This window comes from Pleurodeles waltl, chromosome 4_2 (genome assembly GCF_031143425.1).
Source record: "Pleurodeles waltl isolate 20211129_DDA chromosome 4_2, aPleWal1.hap1.20221129, whole genome shotgun sequence".
In the NCBI taxonomy this organism is placed as follows: Eukaryota; Metazoa; Chordata; class Amphibia; order Caudata; family Salamandridae; genus Pleurodeles; species Pleurodeles waltl.
In genome coordinates this window covers 155,873,456-155,889,869 of record NC_090443.1, presented here as the reverse complement: position 1 = coordinate 155,889,869, position 16,414 = coordinate 155,873,456, and the positions used below count along the sequence as shown (strand labels likewise).

Here is a 16,414-nt window from a genome sequence, read left to right as displayed (position 1 = left end):
TATCTATTTTTTTAAACTGTGACATAAACTAAAGGTTTTGCCGTGTGAATTTTTGTGGATTCACTTGCCGTGCATTATGCTACCATACAGAGGCTGGGCCCAGGTTTTTTTTCTTTTTCTTCTTCTTTTGACTGGGTGTCTTTTTTGACCATTTGGTGTCGTGTCCCTCTTTGACTTCAGATGTATGCCCAGGAAGCTCCATTGTGTGGTCGCCACATTAAGATTCTTTTTTTCCAACAAAAATCCTCCAAGTACAGAAACTGACCCCCAAGGCAGTACAGTGACAACGACCACCAAGATGGTGCAGCTGCAAGATTCTGATGCTGAGAATGGAAGTGTGCCGATGAAACTGTAGTCGAAGGATGCCAAAAGCCAGAGACCTGGCATATAGGAGAAATCTGGCACGTTGTGGAAGCGACCGAAGTGACTGGACTCCAAACCCTTGAGGCCTACTTAAAGCTCAAAGACGGTAGAGATCTTACACAGGCCCAAAAAGCCTCTTTGTTCTAAACACAGATGCAGCGGGATACAAACTATTCGACCCAGTCTCGGCCCCCCGAAAGAGGACTAAGAGCACAGAAGCAAGAAGTCATCCCACAAGAGGAGAGTGAGAGGGAAGGGGGGCACTTTTGCGCTGAAAAAAAGCTAGAGGACTCCGTAAGGGAATACAAGATCACATGCTGGCCTCCGAAGGAAACACTGGCTGAGGCCGAAGCTGAAGACACAGCTAGAACTTCTCCCAAAACCGGAGACCGTGGAGGAGCAGGAAGAGGCCTTCACATCCAAAGAGGAATTTCGTGATAGCCCGTACCAGGAAGGGATGTTCGAGACCGGCACCACTAGGAACTGGCAGGACTTCAACAACAATTCTTCGGGGAAAGTCTAAACGTGTACTCTTGGAGGCAGTCGTATGACATATCTTTGTACAGTACAGTGGTAAAACGGCGTCAGACTTTAGGAGGAACAAAGGGAGTCTTGCCTTTTATTATAAACTCCACTGCCATCGTAATGACAGGGACAATTCTTTCCAATGCTCCCAAGCGAGTTGGACCAGGGAAGGGAAGCCTTCTGGGAGCCTTCAGGCTGTTTATCCACGTGTTGAGAAGAAATACACTACACAGAACGCTGCCTACATCAGGGGATCAGTGGCTGCTGAGTCCATTAATATCTCCATGGCACGCAAGCATGACAACTCACGACATCTCTAAGCCCACCACTCTAATAGAGAAAGCAAATGGATGTGCGTGGTGGGCAGGAAGATGGAGAGCGGTTGGCAGTGGTCCAGTGGATGATTGATATTCCAATGCCCTCCTGAACAGGTATGGCCACCAACAGTAGGAGGACATTGAGAATCTCCTATAACACCTCCCAGAACAGTACCAGATGAGAGGGAAGGTGCTTGTCCGTGGGGGGTTGGGGGGTAGGTAATCAGCAATATCTGCTTGAAGTCAGGCCTGGACATGGAAAACAACTGCAGCTGGCACCTCTGCACAGGGCCACCTGATTTTAAGCAGGGGGTGTAGGCAGTGGTCATGAAAGTGCCCTTCACAGGTGAGTCCTTCTTCGAATCTGCGATGGACGAGTCTCTTCATAGAATGAAGGGCAACAAGACTATGACCTAGTTCAGTTCAGAGGAGCAGCCAGTTCAAGAAGGAAACCAAGTGCTGAGGGAGCTTCACAGCCCTCCAGGGAAGGCATGCAGATGATGCACAGCCCCACAAGGCACTAACCACACCATTAAGGGACTCCTCATAATGCCCAACCTTACTCTCAACACATGTAGGGGGCAGGAATAGGATTCTTCAGGGAATGGCACAACATCACCTGAAACAAATGAATACTCATAATCGAGCACTGATATTGTACAGAACTCTTAAAACCACTGCCAAACATCCAACCATGAGGCTAGACCCCAAAGAAGAAAGGACATCATAAACATGAAAACTAAGCTGTAGACCAGCTGTAGAAAAGAGCTACAGAAAAGGCACAACAAGGGATGTACGCAGCCTATTTTTGGGTGCTAAAACCAGACCTATCCCTCATGGTCCTGAAGCAATAGATCAAGACACGAAGGTTTCAGACAACATTAGAAGTGGTCATCCCACTCGAGACACGAGAAGTACCTGAGGTTTGTGATAGACAAAGTCCACCACTAGTTCAAGTTGTTGACCTGAAGGATAAAAGTGGAACCCAGGATGTTGACAAAATGTCTGGCAGACATGGCTGCACACCTAAGAAGAGCCTACTTGGACGACTGGCTCAAAGGCAAAATCGTACCAGCAATTCAAAGACCACACAAACAAGATCCTGTAAATGCTACACAAACTGTGTTTCTCCATCAACTTGGAAAAAACCACTGTGGTGCCAGAAAGGGAAAAGATTTCCTCAGGAGCCAAAGTGGACTCTGAACAGGAAAGAGCCTTCCCTGTAGAGAGAAGGGTCCAGGCACTGAAGCAAGACGTTCACCACTACCAGAAGAGCCAAGCTCTGACAGTAAGAAAACTCTTGGGCATGATGGCGTCCTGCATACCGCTCATTCCAAATGCCAGGCTTCACATGAGACCAGTCCACGAATGGCTCCAGAGACTCTGGTCACAGGCAATCGTAAATTAGGAAAATCTAATGGGTGTAACAAAGAGTACAGAAGGAGATACAATGGTTGAACAGCAAGAACATCACAATAGATGAGTCTTTCAGACAACCAACTCCTATGGTTCTCATATGGGTCGGGGAGTGCACATTGACAGACTGAACATCAGGGGCCCGTGGAGCTGGAGGACCCAATGGAACACAAACACCCATGAGCTCAAGGCAGAGTTTCTAGCCTTCAAGCTTTTCAGTCCCAACTGAGGGGGAAGATCTGCCACATAGAAATCAACAACATTTCAACCACGTTTTAGCTCAGCCCACTAAGGGGTGGGGTGGATGATGCCATATTGATAGAATGGGCAGGGATATTTGCATACACCTTTCCGCGGATCCCTTTGGTTATAGGTGCAAACAGGCGACCATGACTGACATTGTGTCATGATGGTCTAAACATGCATGGTTCTCAGACCTAGTGGCGCTGATGTACAGAAATGTAATAGCTCTACTAAGACGACAGTACATTCTAACCATGTAATAAGGCAAAGTGTTACATGGGGAACCAGAAATACTTCCCTTGGCAGCATGGCTCTTGAAGACCTATAATTTAGACTCTTCATATTGCTCAAAAGGACCATGAAGGTTCTCAAAGAAGAGAAAAGGCCAACAATGCAGAGGTGCTACTCTAAAAAGGAAGAATAGGTTTAGAACACAGGATGCCACAGACCTAAAATACCTCATGCACATACTGGATAAAGGGCTTTCCCACAACGCTCAAGGTACATCGGGCAGCCACTTTGGGATACACAAGATGTCATAGGAAGAAGTTTCTTCCCAACACCAGTGGTCAAAAGGTTCCTGGAAGAGGCAAAATACTGGTGCCACCCTGAACAGTGGCCACGCCCACATGGAACCACAATCTGGTCCTCATGCAGCTGATGAACTCACCCTTTGAACCAGTGTATAGAGCAGGGCTGCACTTTCTCACCTTAATTTTTTTTCCTGGTAGCCATATGTCACTATGGAGGGTTAGTGAACTGCAGGCACTAGCCGTATAGGAACCGTATGTCCAAATGAACAGGGACAGAATCGTAATGAACATCCCAATTTCCTACACAAGGTGATATCACATTTCCAAATTAACTATCTAGCACATCTCCCAGGGTTTTTCAACACCCCAAGTTGCAAGCAAAAAGTGCTCTACACTCGCTGGACATCAGGGTGGCTGTTATGTACTAGTTGCAGAAAATAAACCAATAATAAAGACCAACCAGTTCTTTATCTCACTATCCCCAATGACTAAGGGGTCGCCTTTAAATAAGGCAACCATAGTAACCTGGATAGTGCAGAAAATACAGACGTCATGAAGTTACAGATATAACACAAGAGAAATCCAAGAACTTACTCCACGGGGAAGGAAGGGGCAACCCTAGCTTGCATACTCAATATCTCGATCAACAACATCTGAGTGGCTGTAACATGATCCTTACTAGACACTTCTACCAAACATTACTGTATGAACAAGCAAGGAAGCTCATGTGGGACAGAGTACTCAAACACCTGTTTTCAAATATGAATTCGTTTTCTACACAGCCTTCTGCAGAACAAGGCAATACTGTTATCCAATCAATGCACAACATGGGAATCAAGAAAGATTCACACTGCAAAATGGTTACACACCTGTTGGAGTAGTTTTGCAGCTTGAAGCCTTGCCTGGATTAACATGCGACCCTTTTACCTCCCCAAAAGGTGAGTGCAGAAGTTTGCAACAAGGAGAGATAAGTTAACTGAACATAAAGGAAGCTACAAAAATAAGGACCCTGGATTAAAAAAATAATAATAATAATAATCTTAAAATGGCAACCATGCAGTGGGGCTTCCTGGGTGTAAGTATGAAATCATCCAGGAGAGGCACAATACCAAATGGTCGACAACACCACCCACAAAAAAAAAAAAAAAACAACAACTGTCCATTCTAGATCCAACCACTAGATGGCAGAATAAAGCACAACATGCAAATCCAGGAACCCCCCCAAATCTGCAAAACTACTCCTATAGGTAAATAACCATTTCGATTCCATCTCATAAAATATGACTGGCATGTGTTTTTGGCTTTTGGCTTCATTTCTCTTCATTTCAGATTCTCACTTTTTTTACTTTTGGTATTTGTCAGTTTTCGTGTCTTTGTACTGCCTTATTTCTTCCGTTTTCCTCTGTTTCCACATCGTTGTCACCTGCTTTCTTTTTAATTTGGCCCCACTATGCTTTTGTTTTCCTTTTTATCCTCAGTTGCTTTCATTCATCCCCCGTTCATTAGGCCGAACCTAATAGTGCATGCACTGGCTGTTGCTGCATGCGCTGACAGTTGTGAGACATATTGTGGACTTCCCAAGAACATACGGGGCCTCGGTGCCTGTCCATTGCTTGCCATTGGTTGGCTTTGCTTTCACTCATTTTCCTCCTTATTTGTTGGCATTTTTCTGTTCATCTTTTCTTTGCCCCTCACATGCAGCATTGTCGCTGTACAGTGTTTGATTGCCTGGTTCTCAAATTTCCCTTTAGGGAGTTAGTTATTCCTTATTATACGTTTACTCCATGAAAGGGCATGAGTGTCTCGTCGCTCTCCCTCGTGCCATTCACACTCCTAAAACTGCACTCGTCTGCACCTCACCTGTTGCTTTGCTTGCCTGTGTGCTTCCCCCCCAGCCTACTCTATATTGCTCTGTGCCCCGTTGCTTCTCCTTCCCACCCCACTGTGCTCCTTCCCCTCTCACCCCGCTGGCCCAGCACTTCGCATGTTGCTTCTCTCACACACCACCCCCCAATGTTTGCCCTCACGGTGCTGCAAAAAAAAAAAATGCACGCTTCATTTTGTAGGTGCGCACATGCCCATGCATAAAAGATGACACGACCACCGCGTCATAGCTGCTTTTTTAAGTCATACTGCACAGCACCGCTGAAAACAATAATTTGGCAAAGCCAATAGGGCCCATTGGAAAGACCTACTGGCGTTATTTTTTCAATTTCTACTGGATGTACTTGCTCTAAAACGCCCTCCCCCTCTTTTCACATAGCGGCTTAAGTTACCAAGTTGTCTCATGTGTCGGATGTCGCACATTCACCCAGTTCAGGATTTTTAGTTAACCGCTCTTTGCAGGTAGTGATTTTGAAACGCACACCTAAATGTCAAAGCTGGTACAACGAGCCCCAGAAAGCAGCTGAAGGTTGGCTGAAAATCACGAAAAGGCTAGTGTCACACGACAGAAGACCGCTTAGGAAGTGTGGGTCATCATGCCAGTGTCCCCCCCCCCCCCTTCCCCCTCTATTTTGGGGGGCTAAATATACCCCTAGCCTCAATTGCACTCATGTTGCTTTTTCGTCCTCCATAGCTTTCACATTGGGGAACTGTTCCTGACCCTTTGCGCTAGGCAGGTTTCACGGCATTAACATGCTTTCACTGGCGTCCCGTTTTCATGGGAGAGGGGGTGGGTTTCTTCTCTCGATGCGAGGTGGAACTTCTCAGCTGGTTTTCATTTATGAAAGCTGGAAACATTTGGCACTCGTATTGCATGGACCGCATGTCTTAGCGTTTTTTTTGTTTTTTTTTTTACACAACTTCCCTAGATGCCGTGGGATCAAGTCCGTTAAAATTCCCTGACATCGATTCAAAGACAGCTGGGGTGGGGGCAGGGCGCGCATGGAAAACTAGGAGCTCTAAATTTGGGACTAGAGCTTTTTTGTGGGGGTGTGTTGGGGGGGGGGGGGGGGGATGCAGGACGCTTATGTGTGGAGGAACTGGCATCCATGTGTCCTGGGACCTTCAAGGCTCATGGGTCGGAAGGGAGGGGAAGGCGCATTATACTGTGTCAATTGAGAATACCCCATTGGGGTGTGAGGTCTCGGCTGCTGTGTTAAATGAGACATCGCTCGTGTGAGGATGCTTCTGGTCTAAGGCCTCATGTTCTGAAAAACGGGGGAATGGGTCTGTCTGGAAGCTCTCCACCCAAACCTCAGTCAGAATTTATAACTTGGTATTGACGTAGTTTTACGAACGAGCCCAATAATTTGAACACTAGGAATTCCAGCTTTTTGGGCCTGGTGTACAAGGACATACTTAAGTTTTGGAGGAGACACAGAATAAACAGCCACAGCAAATTCAAGAAATGCGTTAGTATCCATATTTCTGTTGGTTAGTGTTCCTAAATTGCCCATAGACACTCGTGTAACTGTAGTTTCAATAAATCTGTTCTACTGCACCCCCTTCCTGGATCCATGTCAACACACAGGGACTGCTCTAAGAATACATGCAATATGTACAAAGGCACCAACATCTGGAAATTGAGGGCTTGAAAATACTGCACGCAGTAGGGTATGATGTAGCACTGTTACCTCATCACTGTTTGCCAGACATTGCAGGCCCCTCTATGGTGTTCTGTTACCGTCTATACAGATGTATATTATTGAAAGAAGAAACTAGGTCATTGGAGATCAAATTTCTTCTATTTGTAACATTCTGCAGATATTTAGTGTTGGTCCATGGGAGAGGACAACAAAACCCACATGGGCCTCTGCCATTCCTGTTTTATAGAATGAAGGCCAAAACATTCCTCCTCCTGTATTTAAAGAACATGGTGGCAACAATTCCTATATCAGCCCTTGCTATTCTACCTCATGCAAACTTGTAACGTACCAATGTTGCCTCTCCGTTAAAAAAATAATAATATCTAAGCTGGCATTAAACACAGGAGTTATATCGAAATTAATGTATTTCTCCTGGACTGATAGTACCACAGATTCCACGCATGCCAGTAAACTGTAACACCCCTAATCACAGTGTGGGTGACTTACTAGACGTAGCTGATCTTGATGGTGGCTATATGTGAAGTTTGGTGTGTGGTTGAGATGGCAGGCTTATGGTTGTACGTAGGATTATTTATATATATATATATATATATATATATATATATATATATATATATATATGTGTATATATATATATATATATATATATAATTTTAGGATCAGATTATACACACACAAAACCATGGAAATTCACCAGTTAATTACCTCAAGTAAATATACGTCATGCCCCGCCATGCAGTCTATCAATAACTTTACAGCAAATATTGCGGTGGTTTTATCAACGATGTACTAGATATCATGAGTGTTGTAATATGTAGGGTAATTAAAAGTGCATGGTGAGTTTTTTTTTTTTTTTTTTTTTTTTTTTTTTAGTGAATTTCTAAGGCTGTTTTTAATTCTGTTTCCTATATACAACGCCCCCCTGACCCTCGTTTTTTTTTCTAGTGAACTTCTAGTTTTTTTTTTTTTTTTTTTTTACCATAAAGTAATATTTAATTACCATACGTTAATCCAACCTTTGACTGTGGCCAACCCGTACGTCCACTCCCGGGTCCGCTTTTGGCCCTGGGTACCATATCCCCATGGCCTGGTGCATTTTTTTTAGGGGGAGGAGGGCAAGGGTCCTGCCCCTCTGTACTGCCTTTGGCCCTGGGGAACCCATCCCCTGGCTCCCACCATGATATTTCAGGAGGAAGGTGCCCCATTGCTCCACTGATTTCGGAGACCTAATCCTCCGGGGCCTGGCATTATATTTAATGGGAAGGGTGCACATAACTCTCCTTGGGCCGAATGTGCACAGAGGACCCCATCCCTGGGGGTCAGCATATTTTGTGGGGAGGGGGATCGTGTCCCCCCTCTCTGGGCTGATTTTTGGCCCTGGAGACCCCATCCCCCAAGGCCAACTACTATATGGGGGAGCAGGGCATGAAGCCCCTTCTGCAGGCTGATTGTCCTTATCTCCTGCGGCCTACTGGATTGCGAAGGGAAAGAGGGACACACAGCCCCCCTTCACAGGCTGATTCCGCCCTGGCCTTCAAAGCACTGGTGCCCTAGTGCCCACTCAGGGCCCCCACTGCACTATGTTTGAGTGCTGTGTGGGGAGCCACAAGGCATCTGTGGCCCCAGCTGGCTCCATGCCTCCAGTGGGAGCCGGCGTTGCTCCGGTCTTCAGGGAGCAGCTTAAAATGCTGCTCCCTGCGGGCAGGAGCAATCTTATAACATGTTTGCCAGGCAGGGAAACAGGTGAAAAGTCAGCTCTCAGCAGGCGGGAGCATTTTTTAATACGCAGGGGTGAGTGGTTATTGAAGTCACATGACTGTGTATTTAAAAAGCACTGGCTCAAACTCCAACTCCCATAATGCACAGTTCCATATAAAAAAAAAAAAAAAAGCACTGGCTCACTCACACCTGCTCTTACTTACCTGTGAACAAGGCATGCTGTTGCCGAAACGCGTCAGGATTTTTTGTCTTGCTGCTCAGAAATGCTATTTAATGCTTGGATTTTAACATGGACTGGTGCCTGGGCTTTTCGTTTTTTTGGAGAGATATATATATTTGTACTTCTCACTTTAGTACCAACATTTAGTCCGATTTCTAGGTCAATGGCCGCCCGATACACATTTTTGCGTTCTACACATTAAAATTTCAAGAGGTGTTTTTTTTTTTTTTTTTTTTCCCCCACACTGCTTAATTTGCCCTTTCTTGGTGCATTATTTAGTCAACCCTGTCAAATCATTTAGGCCTTTCCTCTGCTGCATAATTTCTGTGGCTCTACAATTAAATCTTTAAAATAGTAGTGAAAAAAGGAGTTGTACTATGCTTGCCCACTGTGGCACTGGATAATCCTCTTTGTAGCCTGGCAGTACTTTTTACTCTATCAAGGGCCACTGAAATTATGTGATTCTGCTGCAGCAGAATTTTCTGTGTAATCATGCATTTGCCACAAAATCCATCATCTGCAGATTTTAACAGCAAAAAATGTTTGTAGCTCAAGTGGATCAAAAGTTACTAAAAAACACTGCAACATGCTGCATTGCAGTGGTAGGACTTTAGCAAAAGGTGCGTTATTGGTCACATTTCTGTTGCTTATTGCTGTGTTTAGATGTGGAGCTAGTACTAATGAAGTGAAACCTTGAACAAGATAGTGCTAATGTGTAAAAATTAGGTAGTACTACAAAACGTGTACTACATTAATTTGCATGATCTGTTTTCTTGTTGCATAATTTAGTCACCCTGCTGCTTAATTTAGTCTCCCCTCTTGCATAATTCTAGTGGCCCTGACTGTATCTGTGGTAAATGGCACATTGTGAGCTGCTATATGGAGACAGTAAGTCAAGTCTGCTAGAGGCTCCTGAAGTGGTTACTAAGTGAGACTCTGGATAACATGGACAGATGTGGGGCTCTTCTGTGAGATAACTTGTGTTGCTATTCTAGCCCTCTCTTGGAATCACACAGTTGTCTAGATGATGCTTAGGTGTTCCTGTATACAGACCTTACACACTCCTGATAGAGCATGGGACCCTTTCTCTAATTCTGGGGTCTAATGAATCTTTTCTTCTCAGTTCTGAGTGGTGAAGAGTAACACATTTCAATTTCATCAAACAGTTTCTTCTTTATAACCCAAATGTCACAAAATAACACTGAGTCAATTCATAAGGTTAAATGGGTTTATTACAGACTAAAACGTCAATATTACATAAATGAATCTCAAACCATACTATAAACATATAATATCACTAGAGGAGTATTCAAGCGTCACACAATGTTAAACCTAGTTAGCATATATAAGAATAAAACTTCTATCGCAACGATACAAAAGATCAAGAAGAGCATATGATTCTTTGTCACAAGAACCAAACTCTCCTGCTAACCATTTCAACTAAACACTGACCATCCTAATACTAAAAATATTTGAGAAAGGTCTGCAAAACAGAAATTTGGTAGAATATTCTGTTACAAGAGGAGTGATTGCATGAAGCCACACAAAGTATGAGGTCCATACCCCAGAAGGGTCCACTCAGCTGTAAAGATAAGAAAGGGTCAGAATCTACACTAACGAAACAATTTCCTAGGACGATGACATCACAGTTGAAGTTTCTACAGTGAAACCCTAATTAAGATGATTTGGAAATTACAATTTCCATCCCCTGATGCATACCATCTGGATACTCTTCGGTCTCAGCAAATTTAAGAGTTACGCCGCCAAGCTTCCAGAACACTCCTCTTTTTGCCCTTGTGTAGTTTGTCCCAGTCTCTCTTATCTTTCATGCACAATGAACTTCTTGTTTACCCAGTCTCCGCTGCTAACACCTGCATCTCAAAAGAAACACTTAAGAAAATGACTCCACAATGAATGTTAAGTAGAAAAAAAATGTGTAGTCCTTCACTTGAGCCAAGTTAATAAAACATGAATATACTTTCAAATTACATGAATTCTAAATACTACATCTAAGACTATACAAGACTGGTATGCCAAATAATACTATTAAAACGTTTATTGTGAAAAGCTCTTCATATAATTTTGATTATATTGCAGAAACAAAGATGCACTTCACTCACCTGCTTTGCAGTGCAGGAATTAAATGAATCGTATTAAATGTTTCACAAAATGTGGCCATCTTGTGACCACAAGAAAATGATCACCCTTTCACATTCTTTTTCTCAGAGACCTAGTTGCTCAGTCAAGCCAAGCTGTTTCACTCCTTTTGTACTTTATTCTGCTACGTAATTGCCATTGACATATGCTGTAAAACACAGAGGAGTGCATAAGCTGATCCTGTTTTCTCTCACAGGTCCACGCAGCTACGAGTTCAAAGGGAATGTGTCCGAGTGGGAGGAGCAGGTGGACTTCAAGTCCCTCCAGTGGTTTGGAGCAACAGTGCGAGCACACAACCACTCAATACTGGTAGGTGCAAGCTGTGCATGTTCTAGCCCCTCCAGCAAGTTGTGCTTTCACTTGCTCCTTGTTCTTTCGTTCTTTTATTTGGGACAAGCCCATCCTCACTTTTTTTTTGTTTTCTGGCTTGTCCTGTTATCATTGCCATTATTTGAAATTTCTGTCCGGCCCTAATTTCTCCACTTTAGTTTCACCCCATTACTTCGTCCATGCCTATGACTTTCTGTATCCTGCTCAGTGTTCTAAGACCATGCTACAGACAATGCTCGATGACTGCGTCCAGTGAGAAACAAGCATTTTGAGAAAGATGATTAAGTTCACAGGGGGATTTCTCATTACCTTTCTTATGTTGTCCCATCGCTCATTGTCTATCTGCAACACTTTGAGGCTACTTGAAGACAGCCTAAAGTGCGATATAAACAGTCCGCATGACCTGAAGTTAGCAATTTATTCCATTGACTCTGCACTTCTGACACATAGCACTTTGCTACAGCAGTGTTGGTGGGCCACGTAATTTGTCAGATATTCTGTCAATCCTAGACTTCAAATTAAGTGAAAGATGCATTCATGCGGTTTTACTTTTGCTTCCAATATTGTATATATTGTTTCAAAAATCTTTCATGTAAATTGCTGTTGTTAAAACGGCCAGGAGTGTCTGGCTTTGTGCTAAACATGTCATAGGGCCACTTATGCTTTCATTGCCCTCAGGGCCATCTTAACGAATTTGGAAGCCCAGGGAAAGACATATATTTGTGGACCTCTCTTCAGAACAGTTTTGAAGTTTATTACCCATTTCCATCAAGTTCGCATGAGGCCAAATAATTATATGTTAAAGTCTGAGAAACAGGGCCATACAAAACAGTACAGTCGGCAGTAAAGGTAGGCCTACCATGGAATAAAGGTAGTGAAAGAGAAATAAGACCGGCTGAGAAGGTGGAGAGAAATGTCAGCTTCTCATGAGATCCTCTGAAGATGGGACCCTGGGCAATATCCCACGTTGCCCATGCCTTAAGACGTCTCTGATTACCCCTCCTCAGCACTGTCTTTCCTATTCCCACATGTAGAACGCTGATTTTTGCCTTATTTAATTTAGAGTACTTTAGTCTTTTGCAAGCTACGTCAAATAATTTCAGTTTCCAGAAAGCTATAAATAGGGGGTATAGCAAAATTTCAAATCACTTTTCCAATTCCTAAGGTAAGAAATTGGTGACTGCTATTTCTGGATGGATTGAAATCTTATTTTGAAAGCCTGGGTGGGCTTCTTAACTCATAATTACTTAGTTGTGTTTTAAATACCGTTATCTGCCAGGCACTGTACCCGAGCACAAAAGTAGTTATGGAAATGACTGTTTATGCTTGCATTCAGGCGAAGTAGGTTTTGATGCTTAGTGGCTTTCAGTCCATGCTCAGGGAGCCACAGCGCAAATAAGGGATCTCAGGCCCTTACCTTGGTGGTTGGGTTGGGTTGCTACTGCTGCCCTAGGGCCTCTCCCACTATTGCTCCTCAAAGTGTATGAAGTAAAACAGTTTCTGCACTTGACTCTGAGTAGGGGGGGGTGAGAGGTCACAGGCATCTCTGGGCAGTTGTGTGGGGGCAAGAGTTCAGAGCTCAGCAATCAACCAGCAGACTCAATAATTGTAGTTGAAAGCAGTCCTTGGAAACAGGCAAGGGGAGGGTGTGGCCTGCATCTCTTCTCAAGTGGCTGCATGATTTCAGTCCAACATTGATCAATGGTCTTTAAGCTTCTGCACAGGTCTGAAACCTGGCTGGTGGGATAAATTCGGCTCCACTTGGACTATAGGCTGGCAGTGTAGCAGGTTGTGGTCCCCATCAGGACTGATATGGTTACCCACGGCTGATACAGCCTCTGCTGAGCTGATACTTTCACCAAGGAACTTGCTGCTCTAACCGAGCCGAGTGTCACAGTGGCAATTGCAACACCAGCTGGACTGATGTTTGAAGGGCAGTTGTAGCCTTTAATGGGTTATTGAAAACACTTAAGCTTTTCTTGTTTTCCGTTAGGACACTTTTGAGGGATCGGATTACTCTTGTACAGGTTGCTCCTAGTATTGCAACTTGAATCTTTTCTGGATCCACAATGCTGTGCATTATTCCACCTTATAGTGGTTGGGTTTGGAAAGCCTCCGTGAAGTATTTTCTCTTTTTTTTTTTTTTTTTTGTGTGGGTTTGTTCGACATTTGGTCACTGCTTTCTGGCACCAAAGCCAGATAAAACAATACGACCAATACTGGATCTGAGGTCACTAAACTAGTTTATAATGACGCAAAAATTAAAGGTGACAGCGTTATAAAACTTAATTCCCCCAATAGGCAAAGCAGACTCGATTTCAACTATAGACTCCAAGTGTGTCTACCTCCACATAGTAAACAAATGTCTCGGACAATGTCTCAGAATTCTAATGAAAAAGACACACTACCAATTCAAAGTGTTACCTTTTTAGAAATAAATTCAGCACCACAGGTGTTCAGAAAATGCCTTGCTGTGGTAGCAGCACATTTCAGGTGTCGGAATACATGTTAATCCATTCATAGATGACTGGCTGGTGAAAGCATAGACATGCAGCAAGTGCAGGAAGAACATCAACAAGTTGATGCAAACCTTACATGCACTAGGGTTCTCCATCAATTACGAGAAATCATCACAGAACCCAGACAAAACACTTCAGGAGTCAATCTTGGATTCCCAAACAGCCAGGGAGACCAGTGGGACAAAAGGGTCGAAGCAGTCATAGAGCAGAGTTGCCACTACCGAAAAAGACAACGGCTGACAGTGAGAGTGATGGGGTAGATGATGGGCCTCCTATATTGCCCAAGGAAGCAATGCAACACATAAATGTGCTGGAGCTGAGAAAGGTATTTCAGGCACTATGGGCCTTTCAGGAACACATAACCGAGAGGACAGCCTTACGTTAAATGAACAACACAATGACAATGCACTACCTGAAACAAACAATGTAGAACAAGATCCTGCCCGTTAACCTTGGCTCTGGTCATTTAGAGAAAGGTGATAATGAACAAAGTATCAGCAGTTGCAGTATACCAACGAGGAAAAGAAAACAAAGAAGCGGAAAGGTTTATCAGAAAAGCAAACACCGCACGAGTGAGAACTAAAACAAAGTATCAAGGCAGATCTTCCAGATCTGGGGGACTCCTCATGTGGACCTTTACCAACAGACAAGAACATGAAATGCTGAAGCTTTGCATTCAGGGTCTACTACCCAGAGTCACTGGGGAATGCCCTGTCAATTAAAATAGGCAGGGAGATTTGCTTGCACCAGTGGTTCCCAATTAGTGTGCCGTTGCACTCTGTGTCCCATCAAGGTGTAAGCATCTCATGGCCTCTGAACACCAGAAGGGGACCCAACCAGCAAAGGAAGGGGAACAGTGTACACCTCACAGTGGACTCAATATGTACTTTCATAGAGGGGAAAGTCAATCAAAAAGGCGGGGGAGTTCTTTCAGGACAAACATGATAGCAAAGGCCTCAATCTGTAATTTGTTGACTTTCTTTGTTGAACTTTCGCTGGTATTCTCAGGCAATGAGGATGAATTTAGTGATTTTTATTCCCTTTTTTAATATTAGGTAGTGCATAGCAGTAAGGACATCCCCAAAGGAGGCAGTTTTCATATATAACTGTCATCCTCATCATGGTGACTGGAAACATGGACTCAACCACCATGAAACCCACTGGCTCCATATACAGATGGAACATTTCCCGTTGTAAACAAATTAGGAAGCATACCTTTCGGTCCGAGGCAAGTTCTGAGGATTTCAGTTAGACTCCGATGATCAGCTGTCTCAAATATGAGTCTGTGGCCAAACCGGTGACCTTTTCAACACTACATGACTGTGCCCAAATTGGGGACATTCTGAGTTTGGGTTGGCAGTTGTTTGAATGGAGACCATACAGTTTGAGGGAGCTAAACTTGTTGTTAGGAAAAAGAATAAAAGCTACCAACACAAAATGTTAGAATATTTTGTGATCTTGAACTAATGGTCTGTCACCATGATGTTGTTGGATTTGAGTAGCCTTGAGGTCCTGACTCAAGGATTACATCTATGATTATAATGCCTTTATTGGATTCATTTCAATTATTTTCAGGGAGAGAAATGGAAGTACTCTCGAGGGGCCTCTTCCCCACCTAAAAAAAAAAAAAAGTATATATAATTGGGAACCAGAGCCAATAGGTCAAGGGAGCTACGGGTCGAAAAAAGTTTGGGAACCGCTGGTTTATGCCTTTCCACCAATTCCAGTAATATCAAAGGTGAACCAAAAGTGCAGGCGGGGCAAGTCAACCTGATCCTGATAGCCCCAAAATGGGCTCAACGGGCATTGTTCTCAAGCCTCATGGAAATATCCCAAGGGCAGTACATTTCACTCCCAGCGCCCCACAACCTGTAAGGTATACAGGAGGGACCGGTATGGCACCCAGAGGCAAACACCCTCACCTTGGCAGCATGGCTCCTGAAGACTTAGAATTCGGACATGTCAAGTTGCCAAAAAGGGCGATGGAGATTTTAAAGAAAGCGAGTAGACCAACAACATGGAAATGTTAGAGCAACAAATGGAGGATATTCCAGTAATGGTGTAACAGACCTGGAAAGCATAGACTGGTCATAAGAGGATTCCACAGTTTTAGAAACCTGGTGCATCATCCGGACAAGCAGCTCTCCTATGCCTCTGTCAAGGTCCGCTTAGTATCCATTGTAGAGTACACAAGAGGTACACTGTGTAGAAGTTTCTTCACCATACTGGCGGGTAATTACTACCTAGAAGGAGCACAGAAAGTAGCACCCCGAAGAAGCATGCCAGTGCTCACATGGAACCTCATTGTAGAACTCGCCCAATTGTTGATGTCAAAATTTGAACCAATGCAGAATGCACAACTCAGGTTTCTAACCCTCAAAGCCTCATTCCTCATTGCTATCTCATCTCTAAGGAGAGTTAATGAGATACAAGAGCCCACCACTCAGGAGCCATACCTATGGATACATAGGGCCAATGTGGTTATGAGAATAAACCCAAGATTCATACCAAATCCAGTATC

General features: G+C 43.9%; 1 protein-coding gene across 2 annotated transcripts in view; it reads left to right on the top strand.

The window, feature by feature from the left end:
• Positions 1–16,414, top strand: part of ITGA5 (integrin subunit alpha 5) — a 346,712-nt gene that overhangs the window by 101,929 nt on the left and 228,369 nt on the right. For both annotated transcript variants that reach the window (XM_069231024.1, XM_069231023.1), the window contains exon 3: positions 11,241–11,353. In XM_069231024.1, the coding sequence (XP_069087125.1) occupies positions 11,241–11,353 (113 nt within the window). The remainder of the gene's footprint in view (positions 1–11,240; positions 11,354–16,414) is intronic.